Below are 21,105 nucleotides of genomic sequence, written 5' to 3'. Positions count from 1 at the left end.
CAGGAAACATCACTAGCACTAGGGCCATGTGGGACCTCTGCTTAGAAAAAGTTTGAGATTTTTTCACAGCCCATTGTAAGCAATCAGGCAAATAGAAGCTTGCAGTCGTGCAGTGCACAGACTTTTCTTTCCAGAAGGCAGAAAGCAATGTTCAGTCTACTGACAGGCAAGCCAACAGACCGACAAGAAGTCAGGACATATTCTCACAGCAACAGACGGTAACACCACCCGTTGGTCCTCTACTGCTGGCAGTGAAGACCTGCAGATGCACTCAACCACGGGCTTACTTTTCAACCCTGTGTCTGTCTCCACACTCTCACCAAAGCTGTACCTGCGGGAAGAAGATGCACATGCTTTATTGACATAGCTACAGGTGGTTTGAGTTTGAGCTGCTGGTGGACTGGAAGGCTTTTTTTACCGTGTGGGGAGCTGAAGCGTCTTTGGAGCCAGTATGTTGTCTATTGTTGTGGCATGTTTGGTATTCGTCCTGCTGGGCTCAGTGCAGGCTCAGGTTGCTACACAGACTCAGGTGCAGAGCCAGAGTCGGGGCCAGGGACAGGACGGCTCTGCCACCCCTTGGAGGCAGGTGATACAATGGGAGAACAATGGCCGGCTGTTTAGCCTGCTGAATAGTGGAGCTGAATATGTCCCTGCTGGAGCAGGGGCACAGGACAGAGGTCCCAGGGTAGTTGTGGCAGACACTCGTCCACGTTCTTCACATAGACCTCAGGGAGGCAATGTCCGCCGGCAGGCTCCACCGAGAGGATCCTCTGAAACTGTCCGTGGTCAGGCAAGACATCCTTTTGGATTTGGGCAAGTGCCTGATAACTGGAGACAAACTGCAGGCAGCACAGGGGGTAGTCAGTTCCAAGGATCCTCTAATACACGATTCAGGCCCTCCACAGGATCTTCGTCATCATCTTCATCATCCTTTTCTTCATCCTCTTATATACCACCCTACCCACAGAATCCATTTCCTCAACAGCCTCCCTTCCAACCAGTACCTTACGACCCTAGTTTTGGAGAAGGGGCAGTCAGGAACTATGAGCCACCGTTTCAGCCGGTTGCAGGTGGAGGATATGGCGGTGGAGTATATGGTGGTGGAGGATATGGTGCTGGAGGGTATGGCGCTGGACAGGGGTATACTGGTGGAGTGTATGGAGGTCTGGCCCCAGTGCTCGCTGGTGCTCCCACTGATTTTACTGACGATGGCTACCGTTACTACCAGTCTTATGGCTATGGGCCCAACCCTGTGGTACCTGCACGTGCTGCCCAACCACCAGTTGTAGATGGTCTGGACCACAGATACACCCACAGTATCTTCAATGGGGAGACTGGTCCTGCTGTCCCTGCTGTCCCTGCTTACCCTGCTGTCTCTGCCCCTGATGCCAACCAGGCAGCTCCAATAATAGTGGACAGGACAGGAACAGCCGGTCAACCACAAGTCAGGAGCCCTCAGTATGAGCAGTTTCCTCCATTCGGAAGACCCCAGCCTCCTTTCCTGCAGCCCGTTTCTCCAGGTAGAAATTCTCCAAACACTGGCCTTGAGAACCCCAGCATGAATGTCGGGAGTGTGTACAGGCCAGAACAGAGAGGTACGGTAAGCTTTTTGTTTGGGGTTTTGTGAGCAAACACAATGTATACTCTATGTCAAATCTTGATAATATTAGGAGAGGCACATGGGTGGGAAGTCTGATTTGGAGCCAGTTCCAAGGCACTTCAAATATTTCACATTTTCAGTGGTAACAGGGAGCATATTCACTTGTGGGCATTCATCTTATAGGTGTTTCTGTCTTTGATTTAATTTCTGTCGTTGCTGGACACATGGATTTATAATTTGTAAAACCTAGGGGAGTAGAGAGCTCACCACCCCCTTAAGCCAGCAGTCATGTTTTTACAATATTCTTCTTTCATGTTTGTCAGATATCTTGAGTAATAAGAATAAAATGTCCACTCAAAGTTCAGCCTATTTTTTAGTTTACAAACAGAGCAAAGTGGACCCACGGTTCATCTTTTCCCACTTGTATGGTTATTGAAACCAGGTGTTGAGCAAACCCTGCCAATGTACAGAGAGCACACACAAACCACTGTGTTTTTTTGTGTGGGGAGGTCTGTGCTACACAAAAGTTGACTGGTTCACGCGGTGTGTAGAATTGGGTAATGGCAGTGGTGACCTCATAGGGGGTCTGGTGACAGGGGGTGTTGGTGGGCCATGTCTGCCTCCTGGGCTTGAGGACAGGAGAGGGGAAACAAGGGAGGGGGCTACAGTAATTCACCACTCTCTGAGGGGGAGGGGGAGCATGGAAAGTCCCTGTTACACATGGGGTCCATTGCTTCAGCTACAGGAAATCAAACAAATATTATAGTCAGAGTTCTTAGGGTAAGAGGGCATGTTAAAACCTGAAATACCCTGGCTTAAATAATATAGTTTCATAAAGTTCTGTTTTTCTTGAGCTTATTATTAATGCTGGAGGAAAACATGACTTAACTAAATGCAAACAACATGTGAAGGTTTTCTATGCTCTAACCACCAGAAGCTGTGTCTGGTCTGAGCTGACAGGAGAGGAGGACCTCCAATGAATTTCTCAGACTCTTAATAATGTAGATTTACCTTTTGTGTTACTCAATGATCTGCCTAACTGTGCTGCAGTCTCTCTGGTGTACTGTATGTGTTGCAACCATCATTCATTAGCCACTCTATTGCTGGAAGCTATTTCTACAGCACAAAAAGCCAACATGTGTGCAGATGCCTGAGTGCTCCCAGTAATCATTGTGATAAAGATTTCACCATTGGGAGCTGTTGGAAAGCTGACGTTTTTATTGCACTGCTTCATGGCACATCATTAAGCTGTTACAGTACTATAAATATTGTGATCTACAAGTTTTAGATCTACTTAAAACTTTAGTCAACAGACAAGCATATTTATGTATCATATTAATGCCTATTCTAAGGACAATGTTGTGTCCTACTATAGGTAGTAAAGTACATACGATACACTACTATATATCAAAATAAAGATATGTTTCAATGAACACGATGCTCCTAAAATAATAAAAATACATTCTGAAATGTATTTATCTGAATGTAATCTACTCTCTAATGCATGAAAATACAACAACACCCAGGTTTAGCATTGGTGCACTAGCTGGCAAGTGTTACCATTCACAACCAAAGAGTACAGATAACAGCAATGACTAAGTTTAGGGCCATTAAACTAGTTTCTGTAACCAGAACCACTTTCTAGTCATTGTTTTTAACTGTCAAATGGTTGGACATACAAGTTGTTCCTATAATCACATACAATGAATAGGGCTTGACCCACAGCCGTTGGGTGCGGCATAAATAAAGCAACAACAGTACACAGTACACTGTATGTTCAAAGTGGTAAAAACAGATCATTTTGTGCCATATGTGCAAAATTGGATCAACTGATCAAGTGAGTGTTTTTTCTCAATACACATTGGCTTTCACATCAGTCAGCAAGGTCCTTTTATTAAGTTTGAATACTAAGGTTAAATAAATAGATGGCGTGCTCCTGAGGCTCATTCTCTTTTCGTCCCCCTGAGAAATCCCTGTATTGTGTTATCAGGCAAACTGACAAAGAACAGACTATGATCAACAATGAGTTCAATTTGAGAACACATTCAGATGAATCAACTCTATTCACGTGCATAGTTTTCTCTGTTAGTACTCTAGCCCAGTTGCTGAATTGGATTGTGCACTATTTTGAGTGTAGCTTCGGAAGCTCTTATGTTTCAGTGGTTGTAATTAAGTAAAATGGCAACGATCAGTTAAAAAACTTTGCATATTGTCCCCACATCATTTCAACTCACCATGAATTGCTCTCATATTCTGTGACAAAGCCACAAGCAGCCATACATGAGAATAATTAGACTGTAAAATGAATTAATTAGGCAGCTGAAGGGCAGAGCTGCTGTTATTTCAATCATTAGCTTCAACATCATATCTTCAAATTAAGAAAAACGGTTTTAGCATCTCACCATTGCTGAACTTAATCTATAATGTATCTACTGACCAAAAGTAAAATGGTTAATAATCATGATAGGATGTACACTGTATTAACGACAGGGCATAGACTGTAAAATAAACTACCTAGCAAAAGAATCTGTGATATACTTTATACTTAATCATGAAACGCTATTCTGATTTTTCACCTCAATGAATTTCAAGTATTCCGATTTGTCAGTCCCCTGCAGCTAACAGCCAGGTGCTTAAAGCAGTATCTAGAGCGGGAGCCCTCATATATTTTATTATATTAGATGGTATAAAAAACATGGTAAGATTGAGTTTCTTTTCTCCGTGCCCCACTTAGAGTGTAATGTGTGGCTTTGTCACATGCTGTCGAGAGCTGATCAGCTCTGGCTTCTCAATACACTTCATCCCTCTGTAGACACCCGATTTCACATTTCAAAAGATTAGGAAGCAGAGAACAAAGCCTTTTTAGGGTGGGGAGAAAAAAAAATAGCTTGAGAGTTCTGCTGGAAAAACTCTGCATTCACACTGGTTTTACAGTGTTTACATCATGGTCTGCCCCAGGAGGCTTCCCCTGTTCTTTACGTCTGCCTCGGAGAGAGCTGTCATATAGGATGTTTACACTATGCTTGCAAAGGCAAAGCCCTAATTTCAACTTGGAGCTGAGAGGGAGGATTTACCAGGATTAAAAAACTGGACAAATGTAAAATCAAAAACTTCCTGTTATTAAAACCCTTTGTGTTAATCCGAAATCAAAAGACAGTGTTTTATTTTACTATCTATTTTCTTTTCCATGGTTTAAGATGGCTGCAACGGAAATTCAAATTGTTCGTAATTGTTTGTGATTTTATTAACACTTCCAGGATGAGAGGTTGGATGGTTTGACTTTCAATTGCTTGTACGAGCTCACATTAAAGTGTGTCTGGCCTTTGTATGCTAAACAGAGAGGGGTGATAAGTTGCGCCAGAGACCCTTGCTGGCATGGCCTTTACTGGGAAGGGGACAGACAAACATTCACTCTGACAAGTAAGGCCTGCTTTTTTTACTTGTTCCTCAGGTTTTCTGACAGACTTGGTCAGTCGCCCACTTTCAAAACAGCAGTGGTGTGAGATCACTGTTGTTTTTGCCCTGGCACGCACGTTCTCCCTCGCTGTGTCTCTGTCTGGCTCTCTTGCTGTAACTATATGCGCTTGTGCCTTCCCTCATCTCTTCATCTCTGTCACTTGTTTCCAGAACTCAAAGTATGAAAAACACTGGGGGCATTGCAACAAGCTCTCCTGTGATACTGCAACTCAGATACTTGCACATTTAGCCTTATCCCAAACCAATATGAGTTGGTATTCTATGTTACTATAAAATTAAACTGGAATTCACAGTAATCAGTTGCCAAAAGCTCTCTGTAGAGTGACCCAGTCTTGAACTGTGGGCCCATCATATCTGCCGATCAGCATCACCATAAATACCAGGTAATAAAAAGTTGATGACAAATTTGTGAATTCGCTGGCAGTGACTGGGCTGGAATTCAAAGAGATCAAAAGGTGACCTGTCACAGATTACTAATCATTGAATCAAGTAAAATCCCAGTGACATAGCAGTGTTGTAAATGTAGTTTGTCAGCGTGAACTACAGTTTATAACATTGTTTAAATATGGCATATACCACCATGTTAGAGTCTAAAACATCAGGTTGACAAATCTAATAAGTAGCTTCTCTTTTGTTTTCAGGGTTTGTGAGCAAATTACTTTCACTTGTTGAAGCAAGGTTGTGTGTTATTTAAAGTGTCTGAATTACCATATAGGTTGAGCAGTCTGTCTATCATTTCAGGTTTGCCTGACCTGGTTCCTGATCCCAACTATGTCCAGGCTTCCACATATATCCAGAAAGTCCATATGTACTCTCTCCGCTGTGCTTCTGAAGAAAAATGTCTTTCAAGGTAAGCCCAATACTGGATGTCCTTTGCTGGCTTCTAATTTTAATGGTTTCTATAATATCTTCAGGGTAGCTTGGTGGCTCAGAGGTTTGCACACCTGAAAAACAATCAATTGAAGTATGTAAGAAACAATGAATTATTTCCCTTTTCAATGTAGCCCTCTAATGTCCTGTCCAAGTTTTACCCTGCTGCAGATAATGCTTTAACAGCAAAGTGCATTAGTTTTAGTGAAACAGTATTCTTTATAAGCTGCTTCACCTTTGGGCAATATTAACCAGCGAGTGAACCATCCACAAGTCCAAGGTAGCCTTCAGGATCACACCAGTTCTGTGCAATAATACCTGAAAGAAATAATGAAAAAAGTTGACCAACAACACAATTGAAGTGAACCGAATCCTGGTCCCCTTCTGGGATAGAAACTGTTGGTTTAATTTCTCTGTGTTGTGAATAGCATCCCCTGAGCCCCGGGCCTGGGCCCTTTGCCTGCCTCTGTACTAAAGACACTATTGAAATTATGGAAGTGTGCTGTCCCCATGGCTGCTCTATTTGCCCTCTTCCCATCACAAGCCCAACCATCCCTCAAAGCCCTTTCATATCCTGTCTGAGTTTGCAGCAATCACCGACAGATGGGCTGTTGTAATTTGCCATACACTCCAATGTCAACAACAGCCACAAGATGAATGGCTTAGATCTTCAGTGGCATTGCGAACTTGAGGTTGTTCATCCTCTTTCACACAAAAAAGGGAATCGTGCAACGCCATGTTCCCCCTCCCCGTGTTGAAACTGTGTATGGTTGTAATCTGTAGAGTGAATTATTTAGCAGATATGCTCCTGCCTCTAAGCCTTTCCGGTCCTGCTCTTTTTTTCTTTCCTTCTCTAAGTTATAAGAAACAGACTTGCAGACATTCTTTTTGCAGTCAGTTGTTTTCCTTATTGTTTTTGGTCCTGCTATATGCGTCCACCATTCAGCTCTGCCTATGGCCCTGAGACCACAGACTACGATGTAAGGGTCCTGCTGCGATTCCCTCAGAGGGTGAAGAACAAGGGGACTGCCGACTTCATGCCCAACAGGCCACATCACACCTGGGAGTGGCATAGCTGTCACCAGTAAGTACTTCATACTAAACCGATTTCACTCAATCAGATATTATTGCTTTACTGACTATATTATTGTCTGTTGTGGCAACCAGGGAGATAGCCAGCAGCCATCTTTATCTGATTGTATTCTTACAGACTGTAATTATTTATGTTACTAATAATATCTGTAAACATAGGCTGATAAATGTTGATCATCTTACGCATTCATGCTCAACACTCAGTACGTTTCAGTATTTTCCATAAAAACAAAATATACTGTGAAGAATAAAAGATTCAATGAGTGTTACCAGCAGAATGGCATAAACCAACCTCCTCAATGTTGAACTAGAACTAACTGTAAACTCATATTCATGGGCATACTTAATACTTAAGCCTTTATACAATAACTGCAAAGCTGAGATGACATCATTTTCTGCCATGTATACTTTGCGCCTGCATCACTACAGCAAGCTCAAACCAAGCATGAATGCTGGTAGCACCGTGAGCTGCGAGCTGTCGGATCAGCCGTTGCCATATTGAGAAATAGAAATGCTCCCAATCTTATATATAACACCTTAAATGAATGTACTGAACCATGATGGATGATGTTTTGCATTCCCTGTGTCAATCAATATGAGCCTAGACACAGTGGGAAGTCAAGTAAATTTCATTTATATCACAAATCAGAAATTTGCCCTTAAGGGGCTTTGACAACCTCGGTCCTTGGACCCTCACTTTGGATGAGCAAACACCACCCAAAAAAAACTTTAAAGGGGAAAAACATCCATAATCAAGGAGGTATCAGTTCATGTCCACTAAGTTGATTAAGCACATGGCAATGCAATTTTACTGAAGGTAAATGCAGATTGAGTCTCACAGTGCACCATAAGATCTATTGTGCACCATACTGCAAAAAAAAGCCAAGACTTGCCCTAGTGGCCGAGAAAGTACAAATATATCTCAGTTTCCTGGTCTAAAGAGGAGATTGGGGTGCAAAACCAACAGTATGGAAGTATAGAAATAAAACAACAGGACAAAATACTCAACATTACATGAACAATAATGTTATGTAGTTTTGTGGGTTGGATCACTTTAGAAAGCAAATGTCTCACTGTGTCTTTCTCAGTGGACAGATTGTAGCCAGTGACTTCAGGGGACTACTGATGAGGTGATTTGGGGGTTTTCGTCAGTGTTTTATGACAATATATTCCATAGATTGGCTTTTATCTCAATTTCAGCAAGTCCGCCCACTGACACTGGTGCCAGGCCCTGCTTTACTATTCTCATCTTAGAAGAATGTGTACTGCCCGTCAGGAGATTGGCAGTGTTGTTTCTGTCTGACATCAGTCTGCATTTACACATTGGTTCCCAGGAGGCAGAAAGCCAAGACAATCATTCCACTGGCTGTGTGATTAGAATGACAAATCAATCCATTTTTTCCTGTCGATCTGTGACACCAGATCACACAGCTGCTAAAGTATGATGGCATGGATATGGGTTACTGGAACAGAGTGTTTGTTAACAAAGAATTCTCTTTAGGGGAAGAACATCTCTAGCCCAGATTCTTACAATAAACTTTCCTGCCCTACATTTCTGTTGAATAAGCTGTGCAGTTGACAGTTTTGCTTTTCATTACACTCACCCCCATCTTTTCTCCTGGAGTATTTGAAGAAGGGAAAGGAACAGCATCCTCTTGAGTATCGTGGTGCTGTGAAAATGTTGGAATTCTATTCGTTTTTTTTACACAAAGAATTCCATGAGAACTTATTTTTGTCTGCCAATCAGTGTGGGAAACAAGTATAAGTCATTAAAATGGCCTGTTTATTTGGTAGAACGTTTTTGTCCGTTATGGTCCAACTTTATTTAAGTTTGTGACCTTAGTGGTGAGAGATCATGGCTGATATTTGTACAGGGGCTTGGATGCATGTCTTCATATCCTGGTTGCTGTTTGTGGAGTGCAAATGTCAGGCCACCGCTAAATAGTTCTCACAGAACCTACTATAGTTCTCTGTGTTTTACAACCCGTGCTACAATTTGAGAAACCCTAAAAGTCTTGTTTGTTAAAACACAAGTGGAAAATGACTCACAACTTCAAAGAAGGATTGGAATGTTTTGTATTGTATTTGTTACAATTACAAATTACTCTTGTTAAATCCTCTGTGTCCTTCCAACACTACATTCTCTATAGCTGACATAGTCAGTGAGGGGATCCAGGCAAGGGACCCTTCCAGGAACCTCATAATCCAGCACCTCCCACTCTCAATCTTTTTCTTTGCGTCCCGCACTTTTTCTTTCTATTTCACACACACACACACACACGCACACGCACACATACATGCACACATACACGCACACATACACGCACACATACACACACACATATACTGTTGATAATCATCTCAAGACTGCCACTGAAATGAACGGCAGTTCTGAGAAAACAAAGACTGTGCTTCAACCTTCAAGGCCCTCCTGCCCTGGTTCATGGTTCATACACACACACACACACACACACACACACACATACACACACACACACACACACACGTGATATGAACAGTGTGACTCACACATGTATTGCACAAAATGCATATTTGCCCCTGTGCCCTACATAGAATAAGCCTGGAAACACACTCAGTCATGTACATTAGTCAGAATACAGATAATGTTCAGCTGCAGATAACAACTGGCAGGTACCTGAGAGAAGTTCATAATTGGTTGCCTCTCCTATGGAAAAAATGAGTCCTTGAATAGTCACTTGCTCCATTAGTGGAAAGTACCCATGTTTCCTTCCAAGTCATCCTTCAATCTTTAATGAGTGTTCCAGTAAAAGCTGTTGCTATGTTGTAACATGGGCTATGAAGTAAGGCGAAAGGGCAATATTGATATAGTCTGAGTTTGTGTGACTGTAGGAGATCCAGTGCTTACCTCACCTGCTGCAGCAACTAAAGTCAACACTACTTACATTTATTGTATGGAGTAATTAAAAAGATCAAATCTTTCTAATAGCCACCCGGGGACGATTCCTCGTTTGTGCAACAAGAAGTCTGATTGGATAAAAGTCTGTGAGAAATTTCCCCACTTCTCACTTGATTTATTACCTCAGTTAATACTGTAAACATGAGTTTACGGTCTTAACCGCTGGTTCAATAAGATGTTAATTTACTAAATTATGGTCCTATTTAGAGTAAAATAGACTCCAAAGCTTTCAGGCGTGGCATATTTGTGATTGACAGGTCACTGCCATGGCTGGTTTGGTCTGGGTGTTGTACGTGCCTTTGTCTTACAAATTTAAACCTCTCACAGTGTGTTTGACAGTGATGCCTAAAATGGCCTAATTAGCATCTGTTTGTATTTAGTTCCACCCTCTTGTGTCACTTCTGGTTGCAAAACAACATGATGGCGATGGCCAAAACCAAGATGGTAATGGCCAAAATCCCAAACTCAAGGCTTCAAAACAGCAGTCCACAAGGCTACGTCCACTTCTCACATACAGTCAATGATTCGACTGGAATAGATTTAGCTCAAATTTGCGTCACCAACAGCATACCAGTTAGCTTAAAGTTGATTGTCGTCACCTTCTATGAGCTACTGTATGGAAAAGCAAAGTTTGCTCATGTCGTTGGAAGGGTATTTTCTGCCATTATGTTGACTTCTGCAATTTGCAACTGCACAACATGGTTCACCTTTGGCGTTTTGACGTGTACACACAGCCTGCTCCAAGGCCTCCGCCATCATCTCTGTCCCCAAAAAACAAAGATCACAGCACATAATGTCTAAACTAAGCCCTGACCTCTGTGCTCATGAAGTATTTTGAGTGCCTTGTCCTGTACCACCTCAAAACCCTCACCAACCCACTCCTGGACCCCCTGCACTTTGCCTTTAGAGCCAACAGGTCTGTAGACGACACAGTCAACATGGCCCTTCACTTCATCCTCTGGCATCTGGACTCCTCAGGAACCTACGCCAGGATCCTGTTTGTAGACTTCTCTGCTGCAGGACAAGCTCTCCCAGCTACACATGCCCGATCCACCTGCAAGTGGATCACGGACTTCCTATCTGACAGAAAGCAGCATGTAAAGCTATGAAAACATGTCTCAGCCTCTCAGACCATCAGCACCGGCTCCCCCCCAAAGCTGCGTTCTTTCCCCTCTGCTATTCTCCCTGTACACCAACAGCTGCACCTCCAGTCACCAGTCCGTCAAGCTCCTGAAGTTTGCCGATGATATCACCCTCATTGGACTCATCTCTGGTGGGGACGAGTCCGCCTACAGGTGGGAGACTGACCATCTGGTGACCTGTGTGGACTCATCGACTTAGAACTCAGTCCGGCAAGTAAGATTGTAGTTGGCCGTTCTCACCCTGGACACAAACAGTTTGAGTCCCTTCCCTCTGGCAAGAGGCTGCGGCCCATCAGGACGAAGACCTCACACCACAAAACAGTTTCTTCCCATTCTGTCAGGTTCATCAATAATGTGCGGCACCCCAACTGACCTGGACAATTTAGTTACACACCCTTGCACATCTTTTCTCTATACACTTGACACTTTAATAATACACTTGTTTTAACATACTCTTATTTGTTTGTTTGTTTACCTTATTTTATTGAACATTTCAATATTTTCTACTTTTGTATTTATGTCTTGTACTATTTGTTTACTGTTATGCACCAATCACCTAGCCAAATGGAAACTAAATAGCATCCCGGGTCACTTGGATATTTGGGAGAGGTGCTAGCCATATAGCTGTTAATATTGCAGATGATTTGAAATGGACCGGCTCATACACAGAGTCACTTGGTTAATATTCCGGATCAGTTGAGATGATCAGTGGCCATGTGCATCCAAGCATTCCTAAGCCACTAAAGCTGTGCAAACAAACACAGTCTGAACAGCACACAACACACATATTGTGATACAAACACGGATATGAGCACGTACACATGAAAATAGCCACAAGTGCACATGGGCACAGGCATGAATGAGTACACACTCACACGCAAACACTTCTGATCTTGCCGACTGATACAAGCTAACTAAGCTAATGTTTGTCTTGACCTACTAATTAACAACATGCATGCATCATTAGGGTGTTAATGTCCTGCTTCAGCAGTACTTTATTGTTGCTATTAATTAGTATCCATTGTCCTTTGATACTTCATAATGTGTTCAGTCAAGGTGCAACATCACTTGTTAGCAGATGAGGTCAACAGGTCAGTCAATTCACTGATGGCCTCCCCGCGCCCCGCAGCGCCCATTATCGGACAAGAAACAAAGCAAATAAGTCAAGTGACGTTTCCTAAAGGATGTTCGGAACCACAAGGTTGATTAACTTCATTTAAATTGCTGAAATACAGTAAAGCCTTGTGGGAAGATTTCTGACCGCTCAGAAAAAAAAAAACTTACCATTAAGTTTATGTAATTACATAAACCCCGTAACCTTTCTGTCATTTCCGGGCGGCGGCCGCAACGTTACACTACATCATTAATAAGTACACTTTACAAAGTCAGATTTCAATAAAAGACACTTATTCGTAGCCCTAAAAACTTATAGGAGTCTAATAACGTATGATATGTGTGTAGTATATTAGTACCTGAAAAATCCAAATGCGGCCAGACTGTTTTGTTCCCCTCCTCGCTTCTACCATTTCGACTCTGAAGGCTTCCGTGGTCGTGAGAGGTTTCTTAGAACGCGCCACACGTCTTAAGCTAAAATGTATGCAAATGTTAATACCCAGCATGCCACAAAAGATGGTGTTTAGGCATAAAGGTTATAACTTTTACATTTTCTAACCTAACGACACCATTTGTTTGACTAAAACTCCTTGGTAACACCACAAGGCTTTGTTTTATTGTGCTTCTTTAGGTCATTATCTTTACAAAGAGGGCTCTTACAGCTCTCTAGGTTGTTCTTTAGGCCAGTGTTTTTCAACCTTTTTTGAGCCGCGGCACATTTTCTACAATAAAAAAATCCCGCGGCACACCAACAACCCAAAAAGTTACAGAATGTCACAGTATTCAGTGTTTCCCCTAGGTTTACAGCTTTAGGGGGGGGAGCGACTTACGGACATACTACATCGTGGCACCTCACAGTACTACAAAGTAATACTTCACAGTACTAGTCTGTGGTTTTATAAATAATAGAACATTGAAATCACTTTCAATTAAACCAGATTGCTCCATCAGACAAAAACAAATGTGTTATCACTTTGTTAGAAAAATGAAAATAAAGTTATATCCGTGGAAAAAATAACTAATATTTAGTTACAACTAAATAGCTTATTGTGGAAAACAACAAGCTATTTTTTGCAAAACAGAATGAGTGCAGATGTGTGAGCATAACATTGTATCATTAATAGTGGCTGCAGTGAGCTGCTTTCCTCTACAACTCTTTTTAAAACGAGGTAGATTTGATACAGCCGTTCTCAATTCATGCTCCATGTTGAGCGACGCGACAGCAGAAAAGACAACCTCACGGAGATCTAATAAAGATCGGCTTTTGGCAAAATGACAAGAATCGGCGAGTTGTACATGCGCATGTGACCCATTAACGGTGTACGGTAAAATCTGCATTTCCTCTTGCGCCCTACCTGAAATACGCCCCAGTTTGATAAATACTGACTTAAAGGAAGCATAGTGTTCATTTATTTTAATGATGACCACAAAGTGAGCAGGCTTTGTCACTCGAGTGTGTTTTTCGGGCTTTTGGAAGAATATTTCCAGAGCCTCAGAAACGTCAGAAACGTCATTGATGGAGCGCCAGGCTGCAGCCTGTTGGATGTTTGTCTTGACCTACAAATACCTTCACTGTTGGGCTTTAAACATGAGAGCTCATAGCTTAAAATAGTGATAGCTTATAGCAGCAAATCCCATTGTGAAAAGCACGCGACATATTTTTCGCCGCTCTCTCTGTCCACTGTGTGCTCTCCTGTGTGCATCGCATCGGGGCGGAAAGAGTTGTAGACGCGACCCAGAAATTACAAGCTGTCGTGTACGATCAATAACATACGGCCTTTTAGTTTGTTTAATAGCAGAACAAGGTGCAGACCTGTTCTATAGGAAACTACTAGGCCAGCCACTATATTGCAGGCTCAGACGCTCAACAATGGAAAATTATTTGCGGCAGCTAAATAATATTTTTTGGACCAATTAAGTGAAATTGGAAATTTTCTCACGGCACACCTGACGATCTGTCATGGGACACTGGTGTGCCGCGGCACAGTGGTTGACAATCACTGCTTTAGGCCATGAAGCATGCATCTGGAAAAACGCGGGTGCGGCTCGAGGAGGCAATTTTGGGAAAATATTTGGGGAATATGCTGGATGTTCATAGTTATGATCAAAATGTTATAAAAGTGATTTTCTTTTGAAAATATAATTTTTTTCACAAATGAATTCTGAATAAAATGATATAAAATAACACAAGTATTAGAACTCATTTGGGGTTCATATGACTACTTGAACAGACCTCACTAAGGCCTCTAGAAGGGCTTCTCCCCCCCTAAGGAGGGACTCGGGGCTCAAAAGGTTGAAGTTACACACCTCAACTTGGATATGCCAAATTTAAATAAAAATGACTATGTAATTAAGACATTTAATAAACTGACTATATGTTCTGCCCAGATACGGGCACGACCTAACAGATAACACTAGAATTAACTTGATTTCCCACCTAAACGTAGATGTTTCTTTCACCTTTGCTACATTGACAGTCTTTTGCTCATTCCGACAGGCACTACCACAGTATGGATGAGTTCAGCCACTATGATTTACTGGAGGTCAGTACTGGCCGTAAAGTGGCAGAGGGACACAAAGCTAGCTTCTGTCTGGAGGACACCACCTGTGACTTTGGCCACCTGAAGCGCTATGCCTGTACCACTGAAACTCAGGTAACACAGCAAACCAAAACATGAAATTAGGCATTTAGGCTTAATTTGGTAACCCGCAATAGTCTTAGTAGAACTGTTTTTGACTCGGATCAGTATTCCTCATGAGCGTCTCACCTCCCCTCTGTTCGTTCAGGGTCTGAGCCCAGGCTGCTACGATACATACAATGCTGATATTGACTGCCAATGGATCGATATCACGGACATTCAGCCTGGAAAATATATACTAAGGGTAAGAGTTATGTGAGAATCAAGTGTGCGTGGACATGGTCAAATAATTCATGGAAGACGGTGAGGTTCAAGGCCACCAAAACAAATTGATCGGGGTAGTAAAAGAATGATGAAGTTCCTGACATTTTTAGGTTTCTAGTTATCTGCAAGCACTTCATGGCTCAGTTTTCCATGCATATTTTATTTGGTCAGTGTGGCTGGACAAACAAAATATCTACAGTATACATGATCCTGTTTGTTGTCATCTATCTCAAATACTCTCCTTTTTGGAGTGTTGGACCCATCAATTGTGTTGGGATTATGGTGCGTTGTAATGTGTAATCCTTTGTCTCTTAGCTCCAGGTTAATCCCAAATTCTTGGTGCTGGAATCAGACTTCACCAACAACGTGGTCAGGTGTAACATACACTACACAGGACGATTTGTTACAGCAAACAACTGCAAGATAACACAGTAAGTAAAACTGAACGTAAACACTTTTCACACACAGTTGGTAATTGAATAATTAGTGAAGTCACTGGGTAAGTGTTATATGTATTACCAATATTCTCATAATCTGCTGCAAGTAAAGGCTGGGCAGTTTTCAGATATTGTGTTTTTGTAGAATGTGAACTAAAAGGCAAACCATAAATCGGTTTGTGTCAGGATCCCATAGAGTTACACTGAACCACATGACAAAGGTGGCAGCTAAATGCAGTTTTATGAAGAGCCTCATAGTGTTTTTAATTACTTAGTGAACTTAATGGGTTTCTGTCTGAAATATTTGATGATTATATAAATTATGTTCTCATTCTCCAGTTAAGATGAATAGTCTTTGAAACTTTAATTTTCTCCCTCAACTGGAGATGAAGGGGTGTTGAACTTTTAAATAGTGTTATTCGGAAGTGTATCATTGCACTCGTACATTACTATTGTATCCTCTTGAAAAGACTTTATATAGAGAGTGTCTATACATGAGGAAAGCATCATTAGGTTCAAGTGCACTAGTTGGCCTCCCTCAATTTCACTGGTACAGTGAAAGATACACTTAAAAATATGTTTGCCAAAGCATTTTTGGAGTTAATGAAAGCTGAATATAATAGTTAGGTAGTGATGCCAATAACATAATTGCACTAGCAGATGCTACAAGCCCTTTTTCCATCATTAATGTCTGATATTTAAAAGGATTCGATATTTGAAAAAATAATCATTTCACATCTTGTATGTAATTATATCCAGACTAATTATGGTTACAAACATTGTCTGTCATTATTACAACATAATTATTGAATATGTTTTAATTTGAAACAAAAGAACAGACATATAGATAACAATACATCTTGATTGTAACAATTGGCTTCAAATATAATATATATGCACTTGAAAATAGTTTTTGATGTATTATATATTGATTTCTGTAACTGACCACAAAACAAAGGTTTTGCTGTAAAATGATTGCACAAGTATCACAAATATTTGATTTAAGGTTTCAATACAGTAGCTCAAGAAATACCAGTTATTTGTCATGCCAAGTCCCTCCCCTGAAGAATGATTGGCTAATCAGCAGCAACTAGAAGCCTACACCAGAGTTTATATAGCTGCCCTGTCCTGCAGTTTGTTAGATGTGGGGAAGTTGGCACTCCAGCAACCCCCAACACATTGGTTAGTCCTCATTGTAAGCTTTTTTGCATGAAACATTACATATATTACATATACATTACAATACATACTGTTTGAAAATATAAACAAGCACTGAAGCTATCCAGCTATCCACGGGTTGTGTTCAAATTAAATATTAGCCTGATCATATGTTTTTACTTATCATACTCATAACACCAGAAAAAAGGATGTTGATTATTTGCCTTGGATATGGGACATGTGCAAGACTAATTTTACATATTTCTTGTAGATTTAAAACTGCCAGTGACAGTATTTATGTTGCCAGCGAGTCTACCTCTGCCTAAAACCAAAGACCTATATTGTATGTTTTGTTTAATCCCTCAAGAATAATAGTGCCACTAATATCTCAGTAAATTGCATTGTGTACGGTGCGAGAACATACAGATTTACAGGCATAGCAACAGTAAGCAGGGAGGGCGGGGCTTAGTAAACAGCAAAACCTTTCACCAATTTGAGTGTTTGGTTAACCACAATAAAATTATAAGAGCAAATGTTTTCTTTTTATAGTTTTGGCATCACAGTGTGAATAAAATGGTATAAACTGTGAACATTAAACATACGTCCTGTGTCTGGAATACACATTTAACTTTGTAATTCATAGTCAAAGACAGTTGATGACCTTATCAGAGCAGTGTATTAATTATGTACAGTAGCTCATATTTCATGAGCCTGGAATGTCAAAGTTCCTCTAACAGTGTTGAATGTTGTCTGTTTATTTTCCAGGTCTTGATCAGGCACTGGACGGCTGCCATGGGTGACCCTGTTTGCTATTCCATTGAAATGTGAATGGAATCCATTTGTTGTTGGTTCATTGTTGTTTGTCTCAACTATTTTGTGCTGTCTCGGAATCCTGAGCCCATGGCAAACAAGGGTTCCACTGGCACTGAAAATATTGTGGGGGTTTCAAGTGAACATGCACACACACATACAATTTAGCATAATGCATAATTTCATCTTGTATTCCCAATAATTACTAATTCACATTCCTTCAATGTGCGTACCTCAAAAGATTGTGCTACCAACTATATGTCTCATATTGTATCCCTACCAGTCTGGTTTGGTTAATGTTGGAACACATCATTGACTTTCATAAAAGGTGTTTACTGTATCTGCACACAAACATATGCACACTCCCGGCAGAGTGGCTCTGTTCGAATTATAAATTATAAAATAAAGCGTGAAACGGTGCCGGTGCTGAAATGAGTGGTTCCCGACAAATCAGGGTTTAGCTGCAATCCAACAATTAAAATTAGCGGACAAAGTCTTCCCAGCAGCATTCATCCATGCCGTGTGGGGACAGACAGAGATGCCCAGTGACTCAGATGAACTATATTGTGCGTTAGTTTATTTTAATTTTTTTTATCTTCACTGCCTTATTGGATCAGGCTGGGATACTGTGGTTCACATCCTGTTTAATGTTGTGTTAACAGCAAGAGGAAAAGTGCAGGTCATATTTGCATTTGTCAAGTCCATCAAATTTTAAGTCAACATGAAAAAAGATCGTCAGTACTGGTCTCTGTACTCCTCTTAATCCTTGCATATTTGTGTCTTGTCCCCGTCTGTCCTTTCTTATTTCAGTAAAACACAAACAGGAAACTCAACTGGCAGAAAATGGTGCTTTCCAGACCACAATACTCACACTATGTAAGCTGTATAATTACACTGTTTTGGGGTCTGTTCTTGAACTACCAACACTGGTCGGATGGAACATAGATGATCTATACCTAAATAGGATATACACATATTTCAGTGTCTTACTGTAACTGATTGTACTTTGTTTATCCAGTTTGACCTGTTACTGTAATTTGTGAAATTCAATGAACTCATTCTTTTTCTTTGACAATCTGAGTTATTCAAATAGTTGTTGGGAAAAAAACTATGGCTACAGACTAAGCATCATAATGCAGAGCGTAAGAAAGCCGTCATTACCTACCTCTCCAATTGAGTGAGCTGTTTCCTGTTAAGTGTTTGGTTTCCATTGAAAATCCTTGCAATGGTTCACTATGGCCTCCTACCACTGTGTTGCAGCACATGGCTAAAACTCACAATTCTGTTGAACATATCAATGATCACACAATGTTGGAATGCAAACAAATAAATAAGTAATATTCCAAAAGATTCAAGTAAGAATTCTTAAGGATTTCAGTTCTAATTGGTTTGTGACACTTGTGGTTAATGATGGTCACAACAAATGTGGTTTAATACTTCATCAAACACTACTTTGTAAGCAGCAGTACATCAAAAGAGCAACTTGTGTATCTGTTTACAGTGGAACCAAACATACCAGAGATTTATTAAAGAAGTCAGTCAATAATTGGACTTCCTCCGTCATGCCATGAGCAACTGTGATGTGATGTCATAGTAGTTTTCCACTCAACAGCAAGGCACAGTAACAGGATGGGTTATCTTGCTGAGAAGTTGTAGTTGCTCGTCGCCTGCAGCTCTTCATCAACAGCTCACTGTGACTGTGACTTCTTGTTCCATTAGTCCCTGCAATATATAATACTGATCCGCTGCAAACTTGCTGACATCTTGTTTTGTTTATCACATTTTTGTCTACAATCGTTGTTAACACTAATTGTGGCGACAAAAAGATTCCTAAGACTGCTTTACCCCATTTGTTTCCCTTAATTAAGCATTACTATGATATAACAATTTAAACTACTACATAGAGAGGGATTTACTGAATCTAAATACATTGAATAGCTATTCCAGAAAACAAAGCCAACCATAAAAAGTATGAAAAATGGGGTTTTAAAAGATTACAACTTTAATATCTGTTAATGATGATTGAACAATGGCAAAGCACCAAAATCTGTTTGTTACAGTTTGTAACAAAGTGGTTTTGAGGTTGTTTTTTAAAACAATGTATTGCTCATTTTACTGTAAATAGTCAGTTCTTATATTTGATCTGTATTTTCCTGATGTGCGTAGTTCAGCTCATGATCATACCGCACTCATTGATGAGATGCAACAACATGTGATTCTGATATTCAGTGGAATGACAAAACAAGAGCAGGTGACAGCAATGCAGCATCTTTGGCATGTGGTGATGACATTTGTATGTTTCTAACAATGAACATCTGTCAAAAATGTCTTTTACAATAAATACATTTACACATCTGCTGTGTGCACTCATTGGAATATAGACACGATGTGCCAGCAGTGGATCCCTGGGCTTCATATGAGGTTTACACAGAATACGTATCAGTAGATTCTGAGGAAATGCTGTGTGACAGGTGTGACAAGTTCCTGAAATCCCCATCCCCTTCATAAGAGATTAGGTGTAATATGTTTAATTCATTAAGGCATTTTCACAGCTGATGTATGTCATTTGTCATGCATGATTCAGGCAAGGTTGCAAATCTGAACTTTTTGACAACAGAAAAACCCACTGCATAAAGGATGCCTGCAAACAGTAAATACAACAACTGTGTATTGGCACTAGTGCTGTGCAGTCACATTAATGTTGATGTTATAGTCGAACATGAAGACAACCTTAAAACCAATCTGCTTGGGTCACATGCTGTCACCACACTGCCAAAGATACATTTATTTCAGTTGGCATCATGTAGCAACAGTGAGAGAGAAGCTTATACTGTTTTCAAGCTAAATATAGAACTACAAAAAAAAGTTATATTCTCAGTTTTGGCAGGAAAGGAAGTGAGTTATTGAGATCTTCTGTTTTGTGATCCTCCAACAGTGTTGCAAAGTTATTATGATCAATTAGTGGATAACACTGATTGGAAAAGAGTTTGATGTACTACATTGTCATGGAGGCAAGGAATGGGCGTACAACTTTAAATGGTTGTATACTGTATGTATATTAAATACATGTTTTTCTTTTCACAGAAAGGGTTTTACCACTGTATTGTGACAGGACTCATTCAACTTGGTGTCTCCTACCCCCTCCCGCTCCACCATTAGATGTAGTGCATGCATATATACCCACCCTTCTAAATTAACCATTTATCTTGCCTTGCATTTCACACTCTCAGCAGCTGCACATTGGCTACATGCTGCATGTGCATTCACGTTCTGCAAGGGCACCCGACAGGGCCTATTATAGGCTGTTCTAAAAAAAAAAATTTATTTTATTTTTAGGGCCGCTATGCCAACTGGTATTATCCTGGTCGCTGCTTCTACTGTTGTGTATGTTACAGTTTACTTGAGGAAACAGTCATTAATATGCATGTGTTGCTTATGCTGGCTGTGTGCATGCGTGGATGTGTGGGCTTATTCAATGTAGTTGTTTTTGTGTGGTAGGAGGGGTGGTTGTCATGAGCCCATATTCTGCTGAAGTGCACACACAGCTTGTGTGATGATGTGATTA

General features: G+C 40.8%; 1 protein-coding gene across 1 annotated transcript; it reads left to right on the top strand.

Moving 5' to 3' along the window:
• Positions 1-451: 451 nt before the first annotated feature.
• Positions 452-17,685, top strand: loxl1 (lysyl oxidase-like 1; the record flags this gene model as incomplete). Its single annotated transcript, XM_079217090.1, has 7 exons — positions 452-1,595; positions 5,819-5,927; positions 6,894-7,031; positions 14,730-14,886; positions 15,020-15,115; positions 15,451-15,566; positions 17,496-17,685. The coding sequence occupies 7 exons, from the start codon at positions 452-454 to the stop codon at positions 17,500-17,502; spliced, it is 1,767 nt and encodes a 588-aa protein (XP_079073216.1). The 3' UTR covers positions 17,503-17,685.
• Positions 17,686-21,105: the final 3,420 nt, after the last annotated feature.

Source organism: Taurulus bubalis, assembly GCF_910589615.1.
Source record: "Taurulus bubalis genome assembly, chromosome: 4".
Lineage (NCBI taxonomy): Eukaryota > Metazoa > Chordata > Actinopteri > Perciformes > Cottidae > Taurulus > Taurulus bubalis.
Note: the sequence above shows the minus strand (reverse complement) of the source record. Positions and strands in the feature narration are given on the sequence as shown.